Source organism: Balaenoptera musculus, chromosome 3 (assembly GCF_009873245.2).
Source record: "Balaenoptera musculus isolate JJ_BM4_2016_0621 chromosome 3, mBalMus1.pri.v3, whole genome shotgun sequence".
Taxonomy (NCBI): Eukaryota; Metazoa; Chordata; class Mammalia; order Artiodactyla; family Balaenopteridae; genus Balaenoptera; species Balaenoptera musculus.
In genome coordinates, this window is record NC_045787.1 from 42850913 (window position 1) to 42862032 (window position 11120).

General features: G+C 36.5%; 1 protein-coding gene across 5 annotated transcripts in view; it reads left to right on the forward strand.

Annotated features, from left to right (window-relative positions):
* The window catches only part of MAP3K1 (mitogen-activated protein kinase kinase kinase 1), a 78386-nt gene extending 68472 nt beyond the window's left edge, over positions 1 to 9914 (forward strand). For 4 of the 5 annotated variants that reach the window (XM_036846218.1, XM_036846219.1, XM_036846222.1 and 1 more), the window contains 9 exons: positions 286 to 377; positions 648 to 837; positions 1152 to 2433; positions 2808 to 2960; positions 4421 to 4583; positions 5733 to 5864; positions 6896 to 7038; positions 7658 to 7789; positions 9080 to 9914. In XM_036846218.1, the coding sequence (XP_036702113.1) occupies positions 286 to 377; positions 648 to 837; positions 1152 to 2433; positions 2808 to 2960; positions 4421 to 4583; positions 5733 to 5864; positions 6896 to 7038; positions 7658 to 7789; positions 9080 to 9229 (2437 nt within the window). In that variant the 3' untranslated portion in view covers positions 9230 to 9914. Of the gene's footprint in view, positions 1 to 285; positions 378 to 647; positions 838 to 1151; positions 2434 to 2807; positions 2961 to 4420; positions 4584 to 5732; positions 5865 to 6895; positions 7039 to 7657; positions 7790 to 9079 lie in introns of those variants that run through there. The other variant, XM_036846223.1, reaches the window with a different exon arrangement.
* Positions 9915 to 11120: the final 1206 nt, after the last annotated feature.

Below are 11120 nucleotides of genomic sequence, written 5' to 3' on the forward strand. Positions count from 1 at the left end.
AAGCCTTTTATCTGGTTTCATTTTTAAATTAATACTTGCTGTTTAAGAGCCAGTAGTGAAGATTCTGTGCTTAACATAGAAGATAAGGTAAAATTTATGAAATTAGACCTAATAATAAATATTATTACTTATAGTGACATCATTAATTCAGTTTTAGTGGTTGAGAAGCAAACACTCCTAAAAACATTTTTTCCCACCTTTTCACAAGGCATTACATTACTCCTCTCCTTTTAATATGTATTTTATCCAAGATTCAAGTCTGATGTTGCTTCCTTTCATTTTTAGTCGCACAAGTCAGCTGTCTATATCAACGCTATTGGAATTGTGCAAAGGCCAAGCAGGAGAGTTGGCCGTTGGCAGAGAAATACTTAAAGCTGGTAATAACTTTTTACTTAAAATTAATATAGCATGTTTTATCATTTTCCTTAGACGGTCTAATCTCATAATCTCTAATAGGGCAGTTACAGGATTTTGAAATAATTTTGTAAATTGACTCAGCTAACATTAGAAATGGAATTAATCTAAAAGGGAGATTCTTGAAATTAATATAATTCAAGTATTTTTGTTAACCTTAAACCATTTGATCATGTTTTGTTTTAGATTTTAATATCACTGTTTTTCAGTTATTTTTACTTTCCTTTCTGTAGGATCCATTGGTATTGGTGGTGTTGATTATGTCTTAAATTGTATTCTTGGAAACCAAACTGAATCAAACAACTGGCAAGAACTCCTGGGCCGCCTTTGTCTCATAGATAGACTGCTGTTGGAATTTCCTGCTGAATTTTACCCTCATACTGTCAGTACTGATGTTTCACAAGCTGAGCCTGTTGAAGTCAGGTAATTTTTCTTCTGAAAATACATTTCTTTTCCTCCTCTTACCTACCCCATCCCACCACCCCCTGCCACACCCATCCAAGAAGGACACATTTTAGATGAATGAAAGACTCAAATTACAGCGCACATGTAGGTTACTGATACCTTAATATTTGATTGGCAAACACCTGAAGTCTAGGCTATTTAATTAAAAATTTATACATCCTTTTTACTGATTTTTTTATGTAAAAGCTGTGAATTAGTACCATTTTCTTTATTTGTATATATTTTGCAGTAATTTTAACTTGTTTCATAATTGAATGTGTTTTTTCTTTCAGGTATAAGAAGCTGCTGTCCCTCTTAACCTTTGCTTTGCAGTCCATTGATAATTCCCACTCAATGGTTGGTAAACTCTCCCGAAGGATATATTTGAGTTCTGCAAGAATGGTTACTGCAGTACCCCATGTATTTTCAAAACTGTTAGAAATGCTGAATGTTTCCAGTTCTACTCATTTTACCAGGATGCGTCGTCGTTTGATGGCTATTGCAGATGAGGTGGAAATTGCTGAGGCCATCCAGCTGGGCATGGAAGACACTTTGGATGGTCGACATGACAGCTTTTTGAAGGCATCAGTCCCTAACAGCTGTCCAGAAGCCACAGAGAACAGTTCCTTTGAGCGCACAGACCATTTAGAGAAAACTGGAAAAGGATTGTGTGCTACAAAATTGAGTGCCAGTTCAGAGGACATTTCTGACCGACTGGCCAGCATTTCAGTAGGACTTCCTAGTTCAACAACAATGGAGCAGCCAAAGCCAATGGTTCAAACAAAAGGCAGACCCCACAGTCAGTGTTTGAACTCCTCTCCTTTATCTCATCATTCCCAACTAATGTTCCCAGCCTTGTCAAGCCCTTCTTCATCTGCCCCATCTGTACCACCTGGCACCATAACAGATGTCTCTAAGCATAGACCTCAGGGGTTTGTTCCCTGCAAAATACCTTCTGCATCTCCTCAAACACAGCGCAAGTTTTCTCTACAGTTCCAGAGAAACTGTTCTGAAAACAAAGACTCAGATAAACTTTCCCCAATCTTTACTCAGTCAAGACCCCTGCCCTCCAGTAATATACACAGGCCAAAGCCATCTCGACCTACCCCAAGTAATACAAGTAAACAGGGAGACGTCTCAAAAAATAGCATGACACTTGATTTGAACGGTAGTTCCAAATGTGATGATGGCTTTGGCGGCAGCAGCAATACCAGTAATGCTGTTATACCTAGTGATGAGACAGTGTTCACCCCAGTAGAGGAGAAATGCAGATTAGATGTCAATACAGAGCTCAACTCCAGTATTGAGGACCTTCTTGAAGCGTCTATGCCTTCAAGTGACACAACAGTAACTTTTAAGTCAGAAGTTGCTGTGCTCTCTCCTGAAAAGGATGAAAATGATGATACCTACAAAGATGATATGAATCATAATCAAAAGTGCAAAGAAAAAATGGAAGCTGAAGAAGAAGAAGCTTTAGCGATTGCCATGGCAATGTCAGCATCTCAGGATGCCCTCCCCATAGTTCCTCAACTACAGATTGAAAATGGAGAAGACATCATCATTATTCAACAAGATGTAAGTATAGTCTTTAAGAGGTTAGAGAATTTCCTCGGGCCATGCTAAAATAAAACTAATTCAGAAATACAGCTTTTAACATGCGTTAACTGTTAGAAGCAGATTTTTCACATAGAATTAATTATACAACAGTTTTTGTATCATTATTTGAACAGAAATACTCATTGCCTATTTCAGAGGTGCTTTTGGTTGATTCTACAATGGTGATCACTTATGCATTTGACATTGGTCACCAACACTGTCCCTTCAGAGGTCAAGTTTATAGGTGATTTGGGAAGCCAGACTGAACAAGAGTAATATTTTGCCAGGCTGATTTCACAAACTCTTACTCTTTTAACTTAACAGTAAAAGGATTGCTCTCATTTAATATGCAGACACCAGAGACTCTACCAGGACATACCAAAGCAAAACAACCTTATAGAGAAGACACTGAATGGCTGAAAGGTCAGCAGATAGGCCTTGGAGCGTTTTCTTCTTGTTATCAGGCTCAAGATGTGGGAACTGGAACTTTAATGGCTGTTAAACAGGTAAATATCTAGTGAGCATATAAATGATTAAAATTATAAAAGTGAAAAATGAGCAAATAAAGGATATATCCCCGTATGTATATATTTTAGTTTTTAAAGTTTTCAGAAACCCAAATTTCTTTTTTTTAAATATTTATTTATTTATTCTATTTATTTATTTATTCTTTTGCTGCGTTGGGTCCTAGTTGCGGCATGCAGGATCTTCATTGCAGCATGTGGGCCTCTCTCTAGTTGTGGCTTGCAGGTTTTCTCTCTCTAGTTGCGGCATGCAGCCTCTCTTGTTGAGGCGTGCAGGCTCAGTAGTTGTGGCGCAAGGGCTTAGTTGCCCTGTGGCATGTGGGATTTTAGTTCCCCGACCACAGATCAAACCCACGTTCCCTGCATTGGAAGGCGGATTCCTTACGACTGGGACCACCAGGGAAGTCCTGAGAAACCTAAATTTTAACGTAGATGTTGCCACAGCACCAGAAGTATCATAAGTTCTATTTGAAAGTTGAAGCATGATTATTGTCATGGTTCATCAAGATGAAACATCAGGATAGGCCCTATAAAGGTTGCAGCTTTTGTTTGCACTTTTTTATATTTATTAGAGGTATGGTTTTATACTCCCTTCAGCAAAGTTACTGGTGCAGTGTCATCTTGGGATTTCTGTGGTTTACTTTTTTTTTTTTAATTAATTAATTAATTAATTAATTTATTTATTTTTTTGGCTGTGTTGGGTCCTTGTTTCTGTGCGAGGGCCCTCTATAGTTGCGGCAAGCGGGGGCCACTCTTCATCGTGGTGCACGGGCCTCTCACCATCGTGGCCTCTCTTGTTGCGGAGCACAGGCTCCAGACGCGCAGGCTCAGTAATTGTGGCTCACGGGCCCAGCTGCTCCGCGGCATGTGGGATCTTCCCAGACCAGGGCTCGAACCCATGTCCCCTGTATTGGCAGGCAGATTCTCAACCACTGCGCCACCAGGGAAGCCCCTGGTTTACTTTTTATAATGAGCATGCTTATCAAGATATGACAATAGTTGGGAACTCCCTGGTGGTCCAGTGGTTAGGACCCGGCGCTCTCACTGCTGGGGCCCGGGTTCAATCCCTGGTTGGGGAACTAAGATCCCACAAGCCTCATGGCGAGGCCATAGTAAAGTTTTCATGTTTAAGTCATGTTGGTTCTTATGATTGGGCTTTTCTCAATTTTTTAGTCTGTCTTCAGACAGTTTTGAAAGATTGGTTATGTCCCAGTCTCTTTTCATCTCCTGATATTTTACTGCTGCTTGTTAGATTCTTATTATTTGAAAGAGTTTGACTTGGTTTTTTAATAAAGTATCTACATTGCATTCATGAGCATAAATGCCTTCTATTGATACATAAGTTAATTTGGGTTTGTCCATTTTAGATTAGATTGTTAGTGAAAATTATAAATAGAAACGCATCAGAATTCAAAACTTTGTAAACATGTTTACTGAAATAGGTGACGTATGTCAGAAATACATCTTCTGAGCAAGAAGAAGTAGTAGAAGCATTAAGGGAGGAGATAAGAATGATGAGCCATCTGAATCATCCAAACATCATTAGGATGTTGGGAGCCACATGTGAGAAGAGCAATTATAATCTCTTCATTGAATGGATGGCAGGTATGTTCATGTTTTAAATTACAAATAGTAATACATAGATTTAACTTTTGCTTGATATTAAATTTAGGAGAAACCGTTTAATGAACACTTATTTTTATTAAATAGCTTAGATTCCTAAAAGTAAATTGCCTCAACATAGTAGTATGAACTGTAAATAGTTTCTTTTCATTTAAATATAAATAAAATATTCATTACCTCTACCTTTTAAACTTTTTCAGTGTGTCTTTTAAAATGATTGTGTATCATTGTTTTATAGGAATAATTTTTTTAAACCTGCCGTGGTAAGATCCATATTTGTCCAGTTGGCCATCATTAATAGGACAGATTTAGGAAATATTTTAACATAACACTATAAAAATAAAATTAATTAAGATATAGCTTTAGAAACTAACAGGTAAACTAGCACTGAAGCGTAAAGTTGAACCTTGTCATCTACTTGAACAAATAGAGACTGAGTTTTATTTTGTATTATACCGTATATACAGTAAAATAAATGACTTGGGACGTAATGAATACATAAGCGCTTGGTTTAACTTCTTAGATTTTTTTGTGTTTGAAGAGTGTATTTCTATTTACAAATCAGTTCTTTAGTACATTCTCTGATGTTGGTTGTTACCTGGGTTGATGGTTGTATATAGGTTGACTATTATAAACAATTTTAGATGAGGCTTACTGAGTTTGTGACTTGTCCTAGGTCAGAGCTGGTAAATAGTAGGATATGAAGCCTAACTCTGGGTCTTCTGGCTCCTCCCATTCTTTTTACCTTCTGTTAAATAACATGTTACCACTGTTCACTTACGTCATTAAGAAAGAGATTTTGCATATCTTGGTCAAAAAGACAGAGAGGTGAATTGTACATATGAGAAATAGTTCCATCCAAAATTGTTAACTTTTAAAGCTTTCTGAAATCTTGACTTTCCAGAAAACCAGTTCCTGAGGGTTCCATGAAAATGTCTCCTAATTGATAGGTCTTAAGATTACTGGAATGTGTTAGTTTTTAAACCAGTTTCACTTCTGAAGCAGATGATAAATTTAATATTTCAAATGTAAATGTGAGCTCATGCAGTGCAAGCTTATGTAACCAAAGTGTAATAAACAACTTTAATTTTGGCTTAAGTTTATGACAAATTATTATTATTACATGTTTAGGGGGATCTGTGGCTCATTTGCTCAGTAAATATGGAGCCTTCAAGGAATCAGTAGTTATTAACTATACTGAACAATTACTTCGTGGCCTTTCATATCTCCATGAAAACCAGATCATTCACAGAGATGTCAAAGGTAGGAATTCTTTTACTTATCTTCTTATTATCAATAAGCAGAAAACAAATGTAATTTTAAAACTTAGACCTTTGTTGATAGTTTCTAACTTGAAATCAACTATGGGATTGTTTCTCCTGAGTAACTAAGATCACTAGAATTATCAGAAGTGAAAGGAGTGAAAGGAACTTTCAGGGTAATATATTCTGCCTTCCTTAGGCTGAGACTTTTCCACAGTCTTACTGCTAATTGATGGCAAACCAAGTACCGAATCCAGGTCTCTGATTCCCCTGTCTTGGTCTCATGATGTACTTAACTGCCTCCCCAAAGGTTCCTGTTCCTGGCTTTATTTAAAATAACTGGGATATTGTAAACTCCTTTTAAGAAAAATCCTCTCAAATCTTTGGCAGTTTGGTTTATTAAGAGCAACTTCGGGGAATTCCCTGGTGGTCCAGTGGTTAGGACTCCATGCTTTCACTGCCGGGGTGCAGGTTCGATCCCTGGTCAGGGAACTAAGATCCTGCAAGCTGTGCGGCCAAAAAAAAAAGAGAGCAACTTTGGTTTTCTGACATGAATGCCTTTAGGATTTGATATAACACATTCAAGTAATTTTATAACATTAATTTTTTATTAAGCTATAATTATGAAATTATAGTATAAAGTCTGAATTGGTCTAGGTCAGTATGTTTCAACAGAACTTTGTCTCAAAGTGTAAACTACACTAAAATTGGAACTTTGAGGAAAGATTTTGCTAAGGGTCATTATATTAAAGGTTTAACACTTAACTATTTAAAGTTTTATGAAATCTCTGCTTTTGTTCCTTATGCCTTGATGCTTTGTCTGATTTTCCCTCTGAGGCTTTGGATTTTTTTTACACTGCAGAGACCTATGTGCCTTTACTAATGAAGTGAATTGAGAGGAAGAGTTGATTTCTCTGACACACAGTCTACTTTCTTTCGTTTGTCATTGTCCTATTTCATTAGTAGTATTTTACTGAGTTTTTAATCTGTTCTTTTGTTTTTAATAAGGTCATTTGCTGTTTTTGTTGACAGGTGCCAATTTGCTAATTGACAGCACAGGTCAGAGACTGAGAATTGCTGATTTTGGAGCTGCAGCCAGGTTGGCATCAAAAGGAACTGGTGCAGGAGAGTTTCAGGGACAATTATTGGGGACAATTGCATTTATGGCACCTGAGGTGAGAAGCAGCTTTGAGTGTGATGAAAGAAAATATTTTAGAGTTCTGTGTGACAGCATTACACCAAATAATTTTGCAGTGTTATCCACTATGTGCTTACTAATTAGAAGTCCACGGCCCTAAAACTAAGGTCTTAATGATATCCTTGATTTCAGACCCTTAATCCCTGCGTTTCCATAGCCTTTAAGCAAATCTATTAAAACCTATTTCTAACAAAGAATTATTCGGTAATTTATAGTAGTTGTTTTCTAGTAAACCCAAGGTGCATATAATTGCTGTTCTGAACTTGGCCTCTTCTGTTATGTTCAGAACTCTTCACGTTCATACGTAGTGATAATTGGTTGTCCTCTTGCTCTGTAGTTTACTACGCGTACTGAGGCGGCTTTGAAATTCTATGATATGACTCTCCTTCAGAACCTCACAATTCTCCAAAGTATTTTTGTCCCACATAGGAGATTGAGCGTGTTGATGAAATAAATGAGACATCAGGTAGTCTGTGGAACTGTTCTTTGTACATTGTTTTGCTCTGAAGTAAAAAAACCAGAATCCATAACTACAGAATAGCTTTCTCTTTTTCTAATGAGTCATATTTCCAAATTAACTCTCTGCTTTATTTTAGGTCCTAAGAGGTCAGCAGTATGGTAGGAGCTGTGATGTATGGAGTGTTGGCTGTGCTATTATAGAAATGGCTTGTGCTAAACCACCTTGGAATGCAGAAAAACACTCCAATCATCTTGCTTTGATATTTAAGGTAATCATGAGATAAAAATTACTTCTTTCTGCTAAAATTGGCAGAAGGCAAATTTTCATGGGTTCTCCTTCACTGTCAATCTAACGTGAAGGCATATCTTCCTTGAAATAAATGCATGTGTATGTATCTCCAGGAATTGATACGGTGTGGGGAATGTGGGCAGCATTAACAGTCAGTTCTCGTTATTCACGGTAGTCATGCTCTATCAAGTCACTGCGAACACTGAATTAGCAAATACTGAATCATTGCTCCTGGGTGAAATATGTACATATATATATATATATACACACACACACCCGAACACCAAACTTTTAAATTAAAATACTTGAAGCTCTTTATGTATTGTACTGTCACAAATTTTTTAATTTGTTATTTCCTATATTTAAAAAATTCACACCTAAGTCAGAGGCCAAGGCTGTTCTACCCTTCTGACAACTCTCAAATCCATTCTCTCCATTTCCACCAGAGAATAACGTAATGTTTGAGATTTTTAGCGTTTGAGTTGCACATGTGCTCATTTAAAAGCTTGGGCTTTGTGGTCATACAGACCTGGTCCCAAACCCTGGTTCCATCCTTTAACAGCCATGTGACTAAGAGAATTACTTATTCTGTCTACCCTCTGTTTTCTTGTTATATGGGTGTAATAATAGTACCTCCTTGATGAATTATTTATATTATATATTATGAGGATAAACAGAATTACCTCTGGGCCTGAGTAAAGCACTTAAAACACACAGTCACCTCTGTGCAGAGTGGGTAGTATTAGTCCTCCGAGCTGATCCCCAGCACCTCTCCCCTGCCATAATCTCCTCCAGGTCTCCCCATGCTTATATAACTTCCTCAGTCACCTGAAAATAAAAAATCAGTGCAGTTGTGTTTCTGATGTACTAAATTGACTGGCCAGGTTTAGTCTTACTTACTCTGAATAGCTCTCTGTGCTGAAAAAAACAGAAAATGTGCAATGAAGCAAAGAGGACAAACCATTTTGGAGAGTGAGTATGAGGAAAGCAGAATTGATTTGAGTGAATATTTCACCTGCCTAATCATTGTGATGCACTTAGCCTTGTTCATTTGAGACAGTAAAGAGAACTGTTAGCTCCATCTGATCAGCATGTATTTGGTCAAATTCATGAGTTTTTCCATAGACACCTTGTTAGCAAAAAGTCCACTCACTTTTAATTCCTCTATGTATAGGATGCATATATAGAGGTTATGAAATATACGCCCATGTACTTGTGTATCAGAAGCTCCAGTTGTGGAGAACTTTAACCCTAGTGTTTTCTCTTACAGATTGCCAGTGCAACTACTGCTCCATCAATCCCTTCACATTTGTCTCCTGGTTTACGAGATGTGGCTCTTCGCTGTTTAGAACTTCAACCTCAGGACAGACCTCCATCAAGAGAGCTACTGAAGCATCCAGTCTTCCGTACTACATGGTAGCCAATTATACAAATAAACTGTAATGGAGACAGGATGCTCAACAAGAGAAAAAACTTTTGTGGGGAACCACATTGATAATCTGCTGGCCTTCATGCCACTGAACAGCTATGAACAAGATCAGTGGGGAACCCTTACCTAAGTATGTGATTGACAAATCATGATTTGTACCTAAGCTTAGTATGCAAAAGTCCACAATTTGTGCAGAAACTGTAAACTGTGCCTTTCAAAGAACTGGCCCTAGGTAAACAGGAAAGCAATGAAGTTTGCATGATTAATTAACAGAAGCATAATTTTTTGGAGCACTTTTTCAGCAATATTAGCAGCTGAGGGGCTCAGGATCTGTTTTAATGTTTCAGTTATTCTTCCATTTCATATTGTGATCACAAGCAGGGGGTTCTGCAGTTCCTTTTTTTTTTTTTTTTTTTGGTCACTGGCTATAAAAATCAGTATCTGCCTCTTTTAGGTCAGAATATGCTATAAGTAGCAGTAAATAAATATATTTTTTAAAGTTGATAACTTCTTTATGACCCACAGTTGACCTTTATCTTTTTAAATGCCTGGGCAATTGTGGTTCATTGTGCATTTTACTGTTGGCCCATTCATTTCGTTTTTGGAAATTATGGTTCTATATTTTCATTTCACCTTCATTTATGTTTAATATTCAGGGAAAGGTGATCTTTTCAAACAAGAAAAAAAAAAAAGAACTAGATGTGAACCAGAGTTTATTAAATATCTTGCTACTGCAAGAGTTTTTTAAAATACAGATTTAATTTTGTTTGTTTTTAAAATTGGAATATGATAAAGTACTACCTTCATTGAGTCAGTCACTGCTCTTCTCATGCAGGTTAAATATAAATTAAGTGAAAATCAACTGTTCTCTGTGATGCAGCTCACAACCAAGATCAAGATGACCTTGAAATGTATTTGAATTTTTTTAATGTATCGGTTTCTTTTGTAGGAAACTTCACACCATTTAAGTCTTACTCTGTATGTAATTACCCATCATGCATCATCACCACTGATAACAACATTAACTGCTATTTTCCTTCTACCATGCATTATCTCTTTACAGTAGGCCTGGCTGATAGATAGATAGATAGATAAAGAAAAATTAACTTACTCAACTACGAACGAGTGTTTCTAAACAATAAATTTGCTCTGAACTTGGAAAATGTGTTCAGAAAGAAAAGTGAAATTGAATTTCATTTACACACTAATTCCTTGGATTTTGCACAGTTATCTAATGGTTTTTATCTAAACTAAATTCAGATGCATGGAAATCCTGAAGGAAAATGGCAGCTCTTTTACCCTTTTTTCTGTGAGTCTTTTAAATTAAGTACTGATTAAGTATTTAATACAGCTTTTTGAGATGTTAAGTTTTAACTCTTCAGAAGCCAGTTGAATTGTTGCAGAGTTAAATAAAATTGGTTATTCTCAAAGACTCAGGATAAGCTAAATAAGCTATATAGAGTACATTTTAAATGTACAACACAAATTGGAAGTAAAATAAGTTACAAGATAAGTTTACAGGGATATATTGCATATAATTTTTAAAAGGCAGTTTTTTTTATATGAATGTGTTTCTTAGTGAAATTTTACATTCCTTTTGGTTGGAAGATTGGCAATATTTGAAGAGTTAAACATAGTACAGAAATGTGAAGTTTGGTAGCTCTAAATGTGTTGTATTTTCTTTCTTTTTTTTTTTTTTTGACTACTTAGAATTTTCACAGTTCTAATGATTGTTTCCAAGTCTCTCATGTGCAAGCTTTAAAGGATGCACTCTTGCCATTTTATGTACTGGAAGATCATTGGTCAGATTAATACTGTGTCTGACAGAGATGTAAACTGTATAAACTGAGGAACCTCAGCTAATCAGTATTACTTTGTAGAT